Source organism: Rhinatrema bivittatum, chromosome 14 (genome assembly GCF_901001135.1).
Source record: "Rhinatrema bivittatum chromosome 14, aRhiBiv1.1, whole genome shotgun sequence".
NCBI lineage: Eukaryota > Metazoa > Chordata > Amphibia > Gymnophiona > Rhinatrematidae > Rhinatrema > Rhinatrema bivittatum.
The window spans coordinates 13,932,920-13,951,929 of NC_042628.1; the positions used below are offsets into that span (position 1 = coordinate 13,932,920).

Genomic DNA, 19,010 nt, shown 5'->3' on the forward strand with positions numbered 1-19,010 from the left:
GGGACTGGTTCCCCCGACTGAGAAGCTGCACCTCTGCAAAATCATCCTCTACCAGGGGTGGCCTCAAGGCAATGTGCCGTCTCCCACCCTCCTGACCCCCCCGCAAGACTCACAAAAAACCCTGGTGGTCCAGCGAGGGGCGCCCCCTCGCCCCCCCCCGAGAGCGATCTGCCGCTCCCGGGCCGTCGGCTGCCACTAACCAAAATGGCGCCGATGGCCTTTAACCCCTACCATGTGACAGTCCTGTGGGGGTCAGGAGGGTGACGGCAGGACGAGGCAGGGGGCTGGGCAGAATTTTGAAGGGGCACTTTTTGCCCCTTCAAAATTCTGCCGCCTCACCCTGCCTCATTATGGAACCGCCCCGGTCCACTACTGGTGTGCAATGCTCTACAGCCACAAACCTTCCAAAAAGTTCCAAACTACTTAATTATTCATTCATCCAATTTATATTCCACCTTTCAGGCACTTCAAATCAGATTAACATTCAGGTCCTGCGGGTATTTCCCTGTTCCCAGAGAGTTTACAATCTATTGGGCCGATACAGTAAAAGTCGTGGGAGAGCGGGCGAGCACCCGCTCAGGCCACTCTCCTGTGCGCGCGATTCGGGGGGGGGGGGGGGGGGGAGAATATGCTAATGAGAGCCCGCGGTAAAAAGAGGCGCTAGGGACACTAGCGCATCCCTAGCGCCTCTTTTTTGACAGGAGCGGCGGCTGTCAGCGAGTTTGACAGTTCTCAAACCCGCTGACAGCTATGGGTTTGGAAAACGGATGCCGGCATAACTGAGCGTCCGTCTTCCGACCCGCGGGCCGATTTTAAATTTTTTTTATTTTTGGGGCCTCCGACTTAATATCGCTATGATATTAAGTCGGAGGGTGTACAGGAAAACAGTTTTTTCTGCTTTTCTGTGCACTTCCCCGGCGCCGGCAGAAATTAACGCCTGCCTTTGGCGTTAATTTCTGAAAGTAAAATGTGCGGCTTGGCTGCACATTTTGCTTTCTGGATCGCGCAGGAATAACTAATAGGGCAATCAACCTGCATTTGCATGTTGCGGGCACGCGTTTTCAACCGCACTATTACCCCTTACTGTATAAGGGGTAAAGCTAGCGCGTCGAAACCGTGCATCCAAGCGCGGGGTAACAGTGCGCTCCACCAGCCTGTATGTTTGTACCTGAGGCAATGCAGGGTGAAGTGACTTGCCCAGGGTGATGAGGGGCGGGGCAGTGGGATTTGAATCTTGCCTTCGCTGCTCTATCCACTAGGCAGCTACTCCACGCCCAACACGAGCGAGATCTTGAGAGAGACTCCTATCCAATGACCTCAAAAGTAGCAAACCCCCCAGGATCAGGAAAGAGAATGCAGGTGGGCGTGTGGAGAGAACGTGCGGGAGGGGGGGCGTTATTAGCGAGACCTCGGCTGGAATGGGCAGGGCAATACTCAAAGCCATTTCTGTGGAAAAAGAGGCTTTTTAAAAACTGCAGGTAAAAGTATGAGCAGGGATAACAACGCAGCAGCAGCAACTTTTACCTGCATTGTCTGCAGCGTTTGTGTGGCTGGTGCTTGCTCGTGGGAAAGCAGACAGACACTTTCAAGGATTAAAAGTAGTCCAGAGGAGGATTGCTAGTACGGTGCAGTCTGCACCCTAGAGACTTCACTTTCTAAATATGCATATACTTGAAGGGGAGGGGGGGGGAGAATATGGGAAGACATTAAAATGCCCCAAAAGGTATAAACAATGCACAAGCAGCAAATATTTTTCAAAAGGAAAATAAGTTCCAAAGCAAGAGTCATGCTGTGTGGCCAAAAAACCCCCAAAAAACCCAAACTAACCAAAAAACGTAGACCCAGGAGCTACCATAAGGAACTAATTTCTCGAAAGAAGAGGAGGTGTTGGATCCATGCAGCAGACACCAAAGCAATAAGAGAAATCTAGCAGGCGTGTGCTAAGCACAGAGGGTCCTTGCACAGGAGCATCAGGACCAGGCAGGCTAGAGGGGCCCTGCGCTCATCATCTTCCTTGGATCGATTATGCTTAAACATTTTTTTTTATAGATTTCACTCTTAATGTTGGTGTTAAAGGTCAGGTTGTGCACGGGCAGCTTCATGAAAAGGTAAAATCGAATTTTGCACAGTGAGGCACGCTGCCAGCCTCTCTTTTTTTTTTTTTTATTTTGGAATTTGTAGACGTTAACATCTAACGCAGAGCTAAAAAAAGAGGTGCCAGCAAAGTAAGCCTGACACACAACAAAATCCATCTTTCGGAGGTTTCCAAACTCCCCATGTCTCCCAGCCCCCACAGTGTGCTTTTAAGCTGAAATCCCGGATGTGGACTCCTGCTGCAGAACCGGCTCCCGCGAGCCCCTGCGCCGTTTCTCGTCCGTCTTCAAAAGCACAAGACGGCGAGTCTTCCCTCTGTGAGTTGGCAAATAAAGCGATTTGGCATCTAGAAAACTCCCCCCCAGCTGTTAAGTTAGGAAAATGCAGTTCAAACATAGTGGGGGTGGAAAAAACCCCAAAACATTTTCTCTTTCCTTTTTTATTTGCAGAAACTTTATTTACACTTCAACAGCCACTTTTGACATACCTGATCTTCTCGTTCAAAACCTGGCGCTTTCGGATAGTTAGAAGTTGGTGAAGAAACACCTGATGAGGTGGGCTCAGAACACAAACCACCATTTGCTAATGATTTTGGCCTGCCTATGGGTCCAATAGGCGACAAGGAGCTACTGCTACCTGAGCTTGAGGTTACTGTTGGACTACTAGAGCATGAGATCTGCAGAAGAAGGATATGAATACAGAAAACAAATAATGGATCTGCCTGGTACTTTCCGCTATACTATTTATTTTTTTTTTTGTTATAAATTAACATAAATCCACAGATCTCTTTAATCCAGGAAAATCATCATCTTGTATGCAAAACAAAAAACAAAAAAAAAAACCAAAAAGAAAAAACAAAAACTCAACACACGTGAAAATAAAATTAGTAATTCTTAGGTTCTGCCTTTGGACAAGTCACTTTACTTCCTGGTGCTTCAGAGCTTGCTTATGTACCAGTGGGGTATTATATATGTTAACCACACCCCCCACCCCAGAAGTGGCTGCAGGACAATTCCTAACAAGCTAGGACTGAACCACCTGTCAGTATCCTGCTGGGGTTGAGATAAACTCTTCTAAATGCAACAAAGGTAACATTTCCTTTAAATTTCTGGTGTGCTTTATTCAGATGACACCATCGGCATGGTTTGTTTTTTTTCCTGACAAATTCAGTTGAAAAATATTTAAGACAAAAATGATAAAGAGAAAAAAAAAAGTTGAAAAATATATATTTCAGCAATCATGAGGCAGGACATTGTGAAGCAGTCTGACTGAATATTGCCCATCATCCGGAAACAAGTTGGAAGGCGGTAGGGGGGCTTCGCCGATTGAGCGCACTGGAGGACAGGCACGGCACAGACAGCAGAGGTGCAAGCTTCCCCACACAGAACTACCACTGCACCTCCATCCTGTTCTGGGGGTACCACTTCCAGGAGCAAGAGGGTCAGTCTTCCGTGCCCTCACAATCTCTGGCACCTCTGTCGAGGCCGCAAAACAGAAGATTCCCGATGCATGCAACTATTCAGCGATTTAAATAAAAGAACTAAACCATCTCCAAAAATAATCTTATGAGAGCCCCAACAACTGCCCTGCGCGTGTGTTCATTTATGACGACTTCTTGACCTCCACTGGCCAGCAAGGTAAATCATTCGCAGTTTGAACAGAGGAGTGCGGGTAAGACACGGTGAGGGAAGGGAAAGCGCGCCATTACTCCCGCACGGGCACTTCATGGGCAGGTAACTGTTTTGGAAGGCCCTGTCCCATGACCCCTGAAACCTCAACTTTCAACTCAAGACAAGCAACTTTCATTTTGTAAGAAACAACTGCAAAAAGAAATCTGCTCTCGGAGCAGAGGAGGAATTATATTTTGGACAGAAGATATTAACATATATATTTTGTTGAAAAGCAGGAAGACCTCCTCCCTCTGCTTACCTAGCATTTTGGGGTAATTTTGTACCATCACACGCAAGTCAGCCGGCAAACACACACACACACACACACACACACACAAGTTACAACAAATTTCAAAGCAGTCTTACGTGTACAAATCCAGCTTTGAAAATGATGCTGGCAAACCACTGGACATACTTTTTAAAATCTACAAGCGTGCACGCTCCTCAGGCCTGCACTCCCCGGAACGTCTTTCCTCCATGCATGTGAATGTACGCACCTACGGGCCAGCTCTGCGGGTAAAGCACTACTTCGCCTGCAGCAGTCCCTCTGAAAGTCACCCTGGCTGCTGCTCAGATCCTAGGGCAGCGGTCTTTGGTCAGGATAACCAAAAACAACGTTAACTGCCTTCTTGTAATAACAAGTGCTCTCTGACCGTGGGCCTACGGCCAAGCAAAGCGGATGTTGCCAGGGAAGGCTTCCTGGGTGTGCCCCACTGGCTCCCCCGTGCAGCGTCTCCAACCTTCAGATGCACCTTTTCCCAGTTAGTAAAGTTGAAAAACTGACAGAACAGTTCTCTAACGGGAGGGCTGGTGGGTTGTGTGGATCATGGCGCTGCGGTCAGAAATAAGCAATTGTGCTTTCTTGGATGAGCGGGCGCAACAGAGCCACAAGCAGATTCCTTAGCTAGATTTTGGTCTTCAGGTAAAAAGAGGACTATGATGGTCGCTGAGGAAGTGGTAAGGGTTATAGGGCTGAGCAGTTGTGTGGATGGGCAGATAAGATAGGCCATATGGTCTTTTTCTACCGTCCTGTTTCTATAAGAAGGGCAACCGGTATACAGACCCAGGCACATGAAAATCTTTCTAGACGATTCATTGTGGATAACCTAAAAAAAACCCAAAAAACCCAGACCGGTTGATTACATGGAGGGGCCTTCCCAGGGAATAAAAAAAACCTTTACAGGAAGTCCTTGATTCAAGGTGTTTCGAGTTAAGGTTCGGAGTTACGTTTTACTATTCAAACCCATGACCCAACTTACACCACTTCTTCTGACGACCATGAGACCTGGTGAGGCGATGCGCATAGCAAGAGCGGCAGAGCCTTCCTCTCCATAAAACAAATATCCCACAGGCACTTTCCTCCTCCTCCTCAACGCTTTAAAACGAGTGGCTGCTTTTCACGCTGTATTACTAAACTCCACGTTATTGTGGTGAAAATAGGGTATGTGGCCCTGCTGCTTGGAAGCACAATCCCCGCCCCCCGCTTATAACATTGTTATCATGGGGACAATCTGTTTTGACTTATGGCAGTTTTCAGGAACCAATTGCGTCTTAAGCCCGAGGACTTCCTGTGACAGAATTCTGGGATCGGTACAGAGATCAAGCGGGCTCCGGGGTCCTGGACCAGGAATGAAACTGGGGAGGCCAGTCGGACCCAAAGCGCCTTCCTCTCTGGGATGGTTCACAAGGACCAGAACTGGGACTCTGCCCTGGAGATTTCTTTTTTTTCCTTTTAGGGCAGTGGCTCTCAATTCTGCTCCTCTGGTCCCTCGAACAGGTTCGGCTCTGAGGAGAAGTACAACGAACCCTCATGAGAGAGCTGAAGGCAAGATGCAAGTTTTGTTATTCCTGAAAACCGCATCTGTTCAGGAGTCAAGAGAAGCCAAAATGAGAACCACTATTTTACTGCTGGCCCTCATCTTATCGGTTTCTATTTAAGGCTCTCGGTTTAACATTTAAATAAAACGTCCACTGAACTCTGAAGCCTAGAGGTTAATGCCACGAGTTTAGCTCTCGGGTAAATCCAGAAATTCCACTTTTCTCCTTATGCACAGGACAGAAAAATGCACAGTTAAGAGCCAAGAGGGACTGGAAAAGCTGAAGTTATGCAGCAGGAGTAAAGGCTGTATTTAAAATTAAAATCCCTTTCAGCCTCTTGTGAAGCAGGGGGTAACCACAGACAGACACATTCCCACGTCAACCTTTACCTTCTCCACCGACAGATCAGAAACCCCTGCTGCTCAGGCACAGAGGGGCAGCCGAGTGGGAGGCAGGAAGAAGCAGACCTCTAGTCAAAAAGTCCAAGAGTCTGCAGTTATATTCTGTATTTCAAATCACACCAGCCCTGTATTGTACTGCTCCACCCTCTCAGGAAGCCTTGTCAAGCCGGCTGATTTGGGGGTTTGTTTTGGTTTTTTTTGGATGCTTTGGATGAGCTACCACTTTAAAAAATAGGAGCTTGGTCCCTAAATGGCTTAGCAACCTGGCCACCTTATCTAAAGCTGCAATATTCTGCAAAGCAATTAGCAGTTTTAGATTTAAGGATAAGAACTGCAAACTTTTCCATGTAGGTGCTAATCCCTGCTTTGCTGAAGCAGACCGGCCTTTGCATGAGAAACACCAGAAACACAGAATAACCTGAAAGGGTCACAGTACAGAAAAAAAAAAAACAGTGATGCGCCTTCATCTAAGCAGAGCCAGCCACATCTGCAACCTTCCTGATCAAGTGTTAGCATAATCCTAAAACCAATTACTACTGCAACCCTGATTGTAAACTTAAAGGTAGGACTGCACGTTCCAACATCCAGTTCTTCCACGAAGCACCTACAAAAGTCTTTCGTACACAGGAATTAAATCAGCAGGGCTAGCAAATAGATCGCATATATAATTCAGGTCACTGGTTAAAATAAAGCAGTTGGATTTTCTTTAATTTGTAAGGCAATGGGCTTTTGAAAGCCAATCCACCATTAAAAGTCATGCATAAATCAGAACTCTAATCAAAAGCCCACAGACACACCACACGTGAAATATGAATATGACAGGAAGTTAAAATAGACAGATAGGTGTTACCAGGAACGTGAAGTACACACCAAACAGGGTAGCGGGCAAAGCAAAAAGAGCCAAAAAACAAGGAGCTAAACAGGTAGGGAACAGGCTTTTGATATGGAGGAATCTAGCTAGTGCTGCTGCTGCTTTAAAGATACTCTCTCTCTATCCACTGCTGTAACGCATTATGCTCTTCAATCCTGGCCACGTGCAATCAAAGCTTCTCCACAACACAACCTCAACGGAGGCGGACTTGCCGTGCCGAGTCTGAGGCCCGTGCTGCCTTCTGATCCCTCCCAGACACAAGGCATCTGCTGATAGTGCGGTCTCTCAGATTACCTCCCAGTCCCATCCATGCTCATCTGCACAGGCCAGCGTGTTAACGGTCTGGCAGCCGAAGCCAAAAAGAAAAAAAAATAAAATATGACTGTGGAGCTGGCGGCTCTTTTCCAAAAAAAAAAAAAAAGGCTTTTCTTCAGAATTAAAGGAAAACAGAGCCAAGAATTCTTTCAGCTCCTTAAAAAACGGACTTGCAGAAAAGAGAAGAGGAAAGTATTGGTCCCGGCTCTCTTTGTACAACGCTAGAGAGGAAGGGCAAAAAACAACCCAACCCAGGGCTGCAGGGCCAAGCACAGCCATGCCCTTACCTACAAACCATGGACTGTGAAAAATACAAGGAACGCAGTCACGGGAACTGCCAACCCGCTGCAGATCACAGCCATACTGCTTCCTACAGACAAGACGATCCCTTTTCTATTTGTTACATAAAAGAAAGGGCAGCTGGGAAGGTTAAAAGTTAAGATTCGTCTAAATTAAGCTGCACCGGAACAACAGGAAAGCAACACGGAAAAGATATTACAGCTGTTCTCCTCCCATGTCGGTAAAACAGGTTTCAGGGGTCAGGGGCTAGGGGCAGCAAAGCCACCACGAAGACCGAACCGTCAAGGTCTGAAGACGGAAAAAAATAAAAAAAAGAGTGGCGTCATGCCGACCTTCTCCCTTGCGCACCTGCTACTCACATTGACACCGTGCTCGCTGCTGTTTCCGAGGCTGTGTGTGCAGGTGTGAGCGCTGCTCCATTCGCTATCCCCTGCAGAGTACAGGTGAGGGCTTGGCTTTGAGTGACAGCTGGTTTGCATCATGACCACGTTCATAGCCTCTTCTGTTGACGGAATCCCTAAGAAATAAAAATAAGGAAGTATATTAGTATTCAAGGAAGACTATGCAAATGCTAAAAAAAAAAATGGAAAATAATTCTCCATTGCCATGAGAATGCATTCCTAACCATCCCTAGCACTTTATTTATTTATTTGGGTGTTTTTGTATACCGGGATATGTTGGGAACATCATCTCGGTTCACAGATAACTTAAAAATAGCAACAAGCTTTACAAAGAACAAGGAATAGAGTGAAGGTTAATAATAAAAGTAACAAAGAAATTCCAACAGGTAATACAACAGGTATTGTAACAAGCTATTTACAAAGTGTACATTAAAGTGAGGTCATCGTGATTGAATGGAATAGGTATCAGAATGAGTATTGCAGTGAACATATTGTTCATATTTTATAATCCTTTGCCAAGTTACAATACATTTTTAAAAAATTAGCATCTAGGAATCCCAAAATGCAGAGAAATTATTGTAACTTGGCAAAGGATTATAAAATGCTGTACAAAAGTGCCATGGACGCTTAGGAATACATTTTCACAGCGATGTAAAATTATTTCTCTCTCTCTCTCTCTTATAAAACCTAGGCTTCAGCTTCCACAGACCCCCAGACTGTTTCCAGCTACAAAGAAAGGGGGGGAAAGTTAATTTGCTTACTTTTCTTACCAAATGACTCCAGAGGACAAACTGAGCTACCTAGGCTCCAGCTTTCACAGATCCTGCACTCTCTCGCACCAGAGGAGTTGACGCTAACCATGGGCCCCAACGTTTACAGTGTCTGAGGTACCGGTACGCTGACATTAAGGATAATGCACAGGACTGCTTCTACGGCCAAGCCCAAAAGCAAAGCACATTCGAGCAGCATCGTCTGAATTATCAGGAAGGCTGCTCATCGCGTAAAAACACGGCTGTGGGTTTTGTTATGCATTTAACAGTTACTTGGTTTTGATTGTAAGTTACTCCTATCCTTAACATAAGGCATGGGGGGTAACCTGCATGGAGCAGCAGTTACTACCATAAGAAACTTGATGGGCAGAGTGGATGGACCGTCTGGGTCTTTTTCTGCTGACACTGTTATGTTCTTCCAGCAGCCCCAGCAGAGGATGCCAGAGGACACTGTGGGCTGACCGGGCTCATCTTCCACAACCCCATGCTCTTTCTATCTGCAGAGAACTGGAAGGCTCATTTACATACTTCTAGCAGCCCCAGCAGAAGATACTGCAAGACATCTAGGTTTAAGTGTTCACACTCTTTCTAGCTGCAGAGAACCAGAAGGCTCATCCGCATACTTCACCCAGCAGCCTCAGTAGAGGACACTGTAAACAATATAGCCTTCATTCTCTCAGATCAGTTTCCACATCCCTCCTCCTTTCCAGCAGCAGCAGAGGATAAAAAGGCATGTGCCAAAATACCACTTCCTATACATTTTCAACAGACTTATTTGACATTCCAGGGAATTAGTTCAATACAAGAGTTAATAAGGTGTGTTGCCGGGTATTTATAAGGTAGATTAATGCTGTTTCTAGGGGATGACTGATAAATATAAAATAAACTAACAGATTAAAAGTACTTTAGGTCAATTTGCAACATTTCTACTCCCTTAGACTTTTTAAATCGCTAACAAAATTAAGATGCAGAGACAGTGGTCCAGCAGTGAAAGGGAAGGGCTATCCGGTCTTTTGCAGCCAGTGCTAGATGTATGATTACCTATCAGTTGGTGAGAGGCTGTTGTGTGCGCAGTCGGTGCAAAGAGCTCCTAGCTCTCAGAGAACGAGTCCGATATCTGGAGGCTACAGTGGCTGAGGCTCGGGTTGGTGGCTGGCACAAAGGCTGCTGCGGGGCGAAGGCAGGCTACGCTGGGGCTTGAGGGCAACAGGAGCCTCTGGGGAATTTCCACGGGTGGCTGTGCTGCGGCCTGGGTTCGCTCCTGGGGCAATTCATAGGGGCCCTTCTTGGGAACCGACACCAGTGTATGAGTGAAAACTAAAGAGAAAAGTTTGAAGCAATTCTGCCACCAAAAGCAGGGAACCTTACAATACACGGAGCTTGTGGGCTGGCCAACCTGACATACTTTTAAGACGCTTGTGCACAACTGGGCCAGTTTTTACAGTCTCTGGCAGGAGGGAGTTTCTAAACACCATTGCCTAGTGGCCGGACTTAAAAGGTGCGGAGGGAGTCACAGTCTGGACCCACCCTGGCCGAGGACCGTCACAAACTTGGAAGGACAGGGTAAAGAACAAAGCAAAAAACAGACAACAAAGAAGTCACAGGAAAAACCCTGTGTGGCTGTGGTTTCAATTCTGCTCGAGTCCTAGATGAGCAGGAGAAAACCTACCAGGACAAAAAGCACGAAAAAAAAAAATCCCACCACACACACTGTACATAAAACTTGTGTACTAAAGTTAAGCCAAGAAACAGGCTGTCCTCTTCAAACCAATGGAAAGCATACGTACAAATAATGTATCCTATTAACACAGCGCACCATAAAAGTACAGAACTTTTTATAACCGTTCAGACAAGCTTAGCAAAAAAAAAAAAAAAAAAAAAAAGCAGCGATAGGCGTAAGTCTACAGCTGGGAAAGAAGCTTAAATACACATAAGCTTAAAAGGCTCACAACAGGAAACTAAATTTAAAAACACACAGACCCACCAATCAGTTTAAATTATACCTTTTAAACCAACATATCAAATGTAGCCAAGCGTCTGAAAGCTTCAGGACACTCACATCCGTTTACATTTTATTGTTACTTACGTTCAACGTGTGCAAAAGCACAAAACGGACCCCGGGGACAGTAACCTGTCTGTCGCATATCATTGCATTTTGTGGATTTATAGATCTATGGAGACATAAAAAGGCAGCTCTTTAACCTAGCACACTCCAAAATGCCTCACAAACGATCGCCAGCGAAGGTTTCTGGCTTCTTCTAACCACACTGCAGACTGGAAGATCAGTGGCAAGATATGCAAGCATTGCGTTTTCATCTGCGCTTATTACAAAACACAATCTGTGTGCCAGAAAATAAAGTTTAAACCACAATTAACAGGGTGCTTTCAGAATGCACCAAGAACTCTGTAGAGTGTCCTTTCTAATTTAAAAGAAAAATAAAGTTATAACAACTATCTGACATTTGGCAAAGGGTTTTACTGACCTTTGCATTAACGAAACATTTAGGGCCAGATGTACTAATCATTTTTACCCCATGGATACAAAATATGAAAACCCTTTAGTGCCTTCTGGCCCTTAGAGGTACTTTATCATGCAAGTTCATTTAAAAAAAAAAAACCAAAACAAAAAAACCACACACATCATTCAAATGCGGAGCTAAACATTTTATGAAAGATTCGCATTAAGCCCGACCATCTTATGTAGAAGGAACGCTTGAAAATTGCAAGACAGACTACGGGTATTTTGCTATCACTTGGAAAATATGTAAAATGCACGAGACATTAATAAATTAACCTGCCTCGTTCCCAAGATTTTACAGACGCAGACAAAAATCTAGTCTGCCCCATTTCATTCTCAGCTGACCTGTGTCTTTCCCTCATCCTGCTTTTGGTATAGACCCTGCATCGTTTTGGTGGCCTCTCTGGACCTCCTTCAGAAGCGGACACAAATATTCTAGGTAAAGTCTCACCGCTTGACCTATACGTAGGCTTCACCAACTCCCTGGGCTGTGGCCACTGCCTTATCAGTGTCCTGCTACCCTGAAATCAAAAACCATCACGAGGTCTCTCTCCTGGTTAGTGCACATTAGTACTGTATTCCCCAACAGGTACCACTCCCTTGGATTTCTGCTGAATCCTAACTCCCAGACTTCATTCTGTCTGCTCCCTCAACGTTCCAGAGAATGCACTGCTGCCAAGTTCTGGGCGACATCTCTCCGCGCCGTCACTTCCGCTTCCTACTGACCGCGCCAGGCGCTTGTGCTCCTTCGCCGATGGGGGTTCGGCGTCACATATCCTGTTGCACACATTAAAACTCATCACCACTTTTAACTTTTGCAGTTCTGCAACTTATGGCGGCCTTTCTAGAATCCAATCTTAATGATTCACGGATTGAATTGGACGCAAAATGCACTGTTTTGGTTACAGCCTTTTATAGACAAATTCTGAACTAAAATTGTTTACTAAATTGAAATACTCAAAATTAAATTAAATTTAAATGAAAGTTTAAAACTAAAGTATTTTGTGGCGAAGTAATGGAGAGGGACCTAACTGTTCCCAAAACGGATAAAACAGATCGCAATTAAGGTTAATCTAATTTATATTCTGCCAACTTTAGGAAAGAATTATCCTGCGACAATAAAGCTGTAATAACTTCGCTATGAACAGGGGAATTACAGAAAGCTTCTTTCCTCTCTTGATAAAATTTCTCTTTTCTTTCAGGGAATCAAAACTATTCTCCCCCAATTCCATCTCTATGCCAGCAACAGAAAGGGACTACTTTTTTTTTTTTTAATATAAAAGGTTTCTTTAGAGATTTAAAAACTCCTGGGAGGTTTATACAGATACTTGAGCTCTGGATTCCCTGGGTCCAAACTCGCTGCTCTAAACACTAGGCTACTCTTCCAGAATCTGTATTGTTGGAGACGATGCTTCCAAACCTTCATCCTGCTTGCAAAGCACAGAATGCTAATTAAGGAATTCCGAGAAAAAAAAAACCAAATAAAAACCAACCTTGTAAACATACGTGTGTGACTGATAAGACTGATCTAATTTAGACATAAATTCCAGGATTCAAAAGCAGATTGTGATTTTTTTTTTTTTTTTTAATCTGCGGCTGTGCAGCGCTTTGCTCGGGCTGTATACAAAACGGCTGCAGTTCAAAAATCAACGGGTGAAATTAATTCAAAATGGCTCATGGTACACAGTCAGGCCTATGATTGTTAATAACCTTTGTCGCAGAATTTGTCTTCACCGGGCTGTGTCTTTCGTCTCGTGATCGTCTTATCGAACAACAATATTTTGTTTCCTGCACGTATTTTTGATTGGATTTTATGTAGGTTTTTATTGTAAAACAGCTTGTTTTAACCTGCTTTACATAAATAATAATCCTAACTTTAAAGCCTGTTCTAGGACCCTAGATTCTCTTTTTAATGCGTCCTCTGTGTCTTCTGCTGCGATTTCATGCAGCGCACGTTCAGCTGTCTGCCATGGCTATTCTGTTATTGCCGCAGGGAGGACTATGGCGATAATGATCCGACCCATATAGGGCTTAAAACGACCTTATAATATCAGAGAAGAGGGCTGGCATTGCTTTTAAAAAAATTAGAAACTCATTGGTTGAATGCCCTTAAGTTTTTTGGTTTTTTTTTTAAATCGCGTAAAGAAAGGCAGTGAAAATTCTAGAGTCTTAGAGGATGCTTTTCTTCCTTTCCTTAATATACCTCTCTGTGCTCTGAACTGACTCGGTCAGTAACTCTCATGGGAATGGGAGAATAATCAGTTGTTGGCTGGCTATTCTGTAAGATTCAGTAGCAGGCCCTATACTAAGAGTAATCAAAAACGCAGAAATTACTAAAGAATGCATGGCAGTCTTCAAGTTTATCTCATCCACAAAAAGGGCACAGCCTACATAGTAAGCGCAATTTGTAAAAATAACTTTTCATGACCTTATTAAAATACGCGGCCTGGTATCAAAAGTCACCTCGGGTCCAGTACTTCATTGGAAATTGCAGTAGGCAATACCATCTACAAAGCTTTGGTTTAGCATATTGGGTGAAGGAAATCCAGCAAGATTTTTGATTAGCCAACCAAGTTTTCAAGGTTAACAGACAGTTTGAGATCTTGCTGAGAGCACCATCAATGGAGTTTTGAACAGGGATAAAAAAAAAACTGAATATCTGCATACAGTCTAAAACTGTGCTTAAAATCTTACAAGTAGGAATAATAGAAATATTTTTTTAAAAAACTGCTTTAATGTCCTATCCAAGACTTATCACTTTGGCTTTTCCTAGAGTCAGTCTTCAGCAGTCAAACTAAGGCATCCCCTCCGTAATGGCTTTTAACAACTTCCAGGGGAGACTCATTTCACTTCTGCGAGCTTACAATCGTTACTGATCCCTGTGCTCTTCTGAAAGGGGTGTACTGCGAATCGCTTACATTTATTAACATTTATTGAATCGCCTAACAAGGCCTAGGAGATGAACAGCACAGCATAGCCGTGACACGGGAACATGCTGTGGAATTCTTTACCACATGTCTGCGCCTCACTACACGTACAAAAACCTTCCAAGTCAGGCTAAAAACCTATTTAAAGTTATTTCTAGACCAGTAGCATATAGTGATGAGCTTATTAATTCTGTTTCGTTATCTTTTAAAGATTGCTTTATTGTGTCTGAACACACTTAATGTTTGTACAAACACAATGCCACAGGTTTAAAGATTATTCTCTGCCTCTTATCAGCTGGACCAGGGACTAAACCCAATGGTTCTGGATTGGTATTACAGAAAGAAAAAGGAAGGGCAGATAAAGGCCCAAATGGCCCATGAATCCCTTTTAGCCGGGAACTTTGTAAACTTGCTCGACTTTGCACAGCACCAGTGTGCAGAGACAGACTCTACAAACACCGATCACAAGGCATGCACGTCCACAGTGTGCAGAGACAGACCCTACAAAGACCGATCACAAGGCATGCACGTCCACAGTGTGCAGAGACAGACCCTACAAAGACCGATCACAAGGCATGCACGTCCACAGTGTGCAGAGACAGACCCTACAAAGACCGATCACAAGGCATGCACGTCCACAGTGTGCAGAGACAGACCCTACAAAGACCGATCACAAGGCATGCACGTCCACAGTGTGCAGAGACAGACCCTACAAAGACCGATCACAAGGCATGCACGTCCACAGTGTGCAGAGACAGACCCTACAAAGACCGATCACAAGGCATGCACGTCCACAGTGTGCAGAGACAGACCCTACAAAGACCGATCACAAGGCATGCACGTCCACAGTGTGCAGAGACAGACCCTACAAAGACCGATCACAAGGCATGCACGTCCACAGTGTGCAGAGACAGACCCTACAAAGACCGATCACAAGGCATGCACGTCCACAGTGTGCAGAGACAGACCCTACAAAGACCGATCACAAGGCATGCACGTCGACAGTGTGCAGAGACAGACTCTACAAACACCAATCACAAGGCATGCACGTCCACAGTGTGCAGAGACAGACTCTACAAACACCGATCACAAGGCATGCACGTCCACAGTGTGCGCTGCTGCAGCTCTTACAGTAGATAAAGGCCATAAGGCCCATCTGGTCTGCCTACATCCTCCTTCCAGTCTGTGCCAGTAGGGATCCTCTGTGCTGATCCCATGCATTTTTTTTTTTTAATTCTGCTACTGTTTCGCCTTCACCATCTGTCCCCCTACGTCCACCACCCTTTTCGTGAACACAATGTTCTTCTGTTACTCCTGAGTCGACCCCACTGGATCATATCATAGGCTCTTGTTCTATAAATTTCCTTTCCACTGAAAGAGGTTTGGCTCTTGTGTCTTTTTTTTACACTCCTTAAGGGAAACCTCACTGCTATCTTTACTGGGAAATTATAAAAAGTCATAAAGCAATGGCCACTTATTCAAACAGTTCGCTTACAAATGGTGAATTCTCACTGTAGGGAAAATGAAACTATTTTAATGGTTTCGTGTTTCTAATAAACCCAAGTTAAGCATTTAAACATTATTCCATTTTCAGCTTTACAGGGGGCCTCCAGGAGATCAACTTTACTCATAGTGTCCATGGATAAATCAAGAATTCAGGAAGCATTTGAATTCAAGAAGGAAAAAAAATAAATGAAGGCCCTGTTGCATCAAGAGACAGCGGAAGGCGCAAAGCAAATGCAGTACATTTTTACCTCTGGATGGAACTGCTGTTCGGTGCGAGAATGACAGTATTGACAGCTGTCCCCACTGTCACACTTTGAGGGTTCTCCCCACTCGTCTCCATGTTTAACACTGGGACATGGTGTAGATCTACGACAAAAAACGCACAATATTCAGGGATCACCCTCTAATTTGCAAAATTAAAGCAATTTTGCTGCAAATTTCTTAATTAAAAAAACAAAAACCCAAAACGCCCGTGTCACCACCCCCGAAACGCCCCTCCATGCAAGCCCCGGGACTTATGCGCGTCCCGGGGCTTGCGCACGCCGCCGAGCCTATGCAAAATAGGCTCGGCGCGCGCAGGGGGGGGGGTTGGGGTAGGTACACGAGTATCTTACGCACGTACCCCTTTGAAAATCTACCCCTTAATGTGCCCATTTTGTGTTGTACAAGCCTTTGCACCAAAAACATTTAAAGTTAGGTAAAATAAATGCACTCCAATTAGGCTTAGCTTCAACATTAAATTTCAAACTGAATGTCAAAAAAAAAACAACTCTCTGAAACTAGGTACAAGTTACTGAAGAACGTCAAAAGAAATGCTGCTCATCTTATCTACATTTAGGTCTCACCCTCAGGAGTATTTATTGATATTTTAAACATTTTCTCCGCTTCTGTTTAGCTTGCTCACGATTAATTTTAGCGCACCCCCACAGCATGTATGTGGTCTCTTAACTTATGGTGGCTCCAAGCCACTGGGTTTGCAAGGCCCGTCTCGGGTAACCCCAGACACACCTGTACTTGAATTTCCTAGGGTTCCGTCTTCTATCGCGGCTATTGTGATAATGCGGACAAGCATAGCCCTGGCGACACAGTCTTGGTGGCTTCGTGCACTGCTCCGTCTTGTAGCTCGCTAGGACAAAATTAGTATCTGCAAACAAGAGGTGCACAAGAAAATTAGGATCAAATTAAATATTGCACTGAAAAAGCATATGGGTCTAAAAACAAAAAGCAAACCCTACACCATTAGCTGTCAGAACACGATAACGCCGTAAAAAAAACCAAACACAAAAAACCGCACCAACAGCCAAATCATAAGGCCAGAAAAAAAGAAATGGTCAAAACACTCCTTGAGGCCGATGCAATACAGGGCGCTCAGACGACAATGCAACCCCTAATTTAAATGTTGCATGGCGCATTAGGAAAGCGGGCGCTGAACACTCGGCGCCCGCTTTCAGCGCATTTTTTTTTTTTTTGCATCAGCCCCCTTGAGAGTTATCTGTAATGTACTCCCATATTTCTCCAGCAGAGGGCAGTGTCCTTGTAAGTAGCAACTACCACTTTTGATTCATTTCAGCTGTGTGCAACCTTAAGAGGCAAATAAACCCTTTTTTCCTCAGAAAGAGCATCCTTACAGTACCTTCCACACTGGTATGTATGCAGGGGATGGTAATACTACCCAAGAGCCATCAAAATATTCCGACAGGTTGCTCGCCGTTTATTAAGGGGGGGGGGGGGAGGGGTTTAAAAAAAAAAAAAGTTTCAGGGCACCATTTTAACTTTGAGCAGCTCCCTTCCTCCCCCCCCTTTGGTTAAATACTGCTCTGTGCTGGCAAATTAGATCTGGGGAAATAAGATATTTAAATGTTCATACAATATGGAATTTACAGAGCAGGAGCTCCACTTAATATCACCTCTAACACCAGCAAGGCAGTGTTTATCCAAGTGCCACATGCCCGTAAGGCTGGTTCAAAAGGATCTGGAGGGTATACAGGACGGCCATTCGGCAGGACAGACACAGGAACTAGGGGGTCCTTTTCAAAGAAAATCCGCTTCAAAACCGTCTAGAGGCATCAATAGCGCGGTTTAGACGTTTTTATAAATCAAAGTTGAACGGAGCGATTTTAACGAGATCCTGTAAACAAGTACCAAGTATGAGAGGAGGAATATTCCATCCGTGTCCACGTAAAATTTGCAAAGTTTTCATGTGCAAGAGTAGTGGGCGGTTAGGGGAGGTTTGACACTGGCTTTTATTCAAGACTAAGGTATCAATAAAGATTTAATTACAAAAAAAAAAAAAAAATTGATATCTGATGCCAAAAGAGTTAGAAATAGGAATTAGTATCAGCATTGAATACCAGTTAATGCTGCTCTCCCCAAGTATCTGTCCAGGTGCCTCTCTGTATACAAAGAAGAGGCTTCTCCTGTAGCACAGAAACCCCTCAACTTAAAACCAGCGTGAACGTGCTTGCCCTCCCATAAATTACTTCTTACAACGCATCGTGAGAGAAAAAAAATAAAAATAAAAGCGGGAAATAAAAAAAGAGAAAAATAGAGAGAAACAGGCTTCTAATACATTTACCAGACCGGCTGCGGACTTATATAACAACAGTTCTGTACCCTGCCATCGGGGATCTTCAGCGAGAATCTTTTCTATCATTGCCTGGCTAGCGAGGACACCTGGCTGCAGGTCAGGGATGCCTTCCCCACTTCCCAGCTGCCCGTTTTGTAAGGCTTCTTGTGCCTGAAGTTCTCTGAAATGCGGAGGGGAAAAAAAAAAAAAAACAAAACAGAAAAGGTCTTTTAAGCCGATGGCAGGGTGGAGGAGAGAAGCAGCTTCCTGGGCGAGAGCGCCTGCTCCTCCATCGGGAAAGCCTCAAGCTTGGCACCACTCAGCAAGCGCTGGACCCCTTTACCTTATGTCGTACACGGGCGGCCTAAGGTCATGGGGCCCGTGAGCGAAGGCACAGTGGAGTCCGTTCTTTACGCAGTGCCCGCGAGCGTCCGTCTCGTGGATGCAGGTACCGGTCTTGTAATAGCGCAGGTGATACTTTCTTTCCGTGTCACCGGTTGTTCGATGCAAGTAAGGACAACTGTTCAGGGGGAGAAACAAGATGAAGGAAAAGAAAAAAAAAAAGTTTACTTCGTTACTTCTGTGACGCCAACAAAGATATTGCTTTCCGGATCAAAACGCCCCTAAACCCGTATGTATGTTACAATTAGCACACATGCACCTTAAATACTACTGGTTCCATCCTCTGTTACCCACTGGCCATCAAGCTGGACGACTGCAGTGATTTCCTAAATGCAAAAATCAGCTGAAGTCGAATATATACGGCGCTCGTACCAGCCTGTAAATTTAGTAAAATAAGAGAGGCACAACTTGTGACTAAAACAGTTTGCCATCTAATCAGGAGATAATTTAG

The 19,010-nt window shown here is 44.7% G+C and overlaps 1 protein-coding gene across 2 annotated transcripts in view; it reads right to left on the minus strand.

Annotated features, from left to right (window-relative positions):
• UNKL (unk like zinc finger) overlaps positions 1 to 19,010 on the minus strand; it is an 89,488-nt gene that overhangs the window by 36,524 nt on the left and 33,954 nt on the right. Inside the window, exons 3-9 of one of the 2 annotated variants that reach the window (XM_029576614.1) lie at positions 18,501 to 18,677; positions 18,205 to 18,338; positions 16,600 to 16,735; positions 15,840 to 15,957; positions 10,727 to 10,811; positions 7,829 to 7,986; positions 2,582 to 2,770 (exon numbers count right to left, since the gene is read on the minus strand). In XM_029576614.1, the coding sequence (XP_029432474.1) occupies positions 2,582 to 2,770; positions 7,829 to 7,986; positions 10,727 to 10,811; positions 15,840 to 15,957; positions 16,600 to 16,735; positions 18,205 to 18,338; positions 18,501 to 18,677 (997 nt within the window). The remainder of the gene's footprint in view (positions 1 to 2,581; positions 2,771 to 7,828; positions 7,987 to 10,726; positions 10,812 to 15,839; positions 15,958 to 16,599; positions 16,736 to 18,204; positions 18,339 to 18,500; positions 18,678 to 19,010) is intronic. The other variant, XM_029576615.1, reaches the window with a different exon arrangement.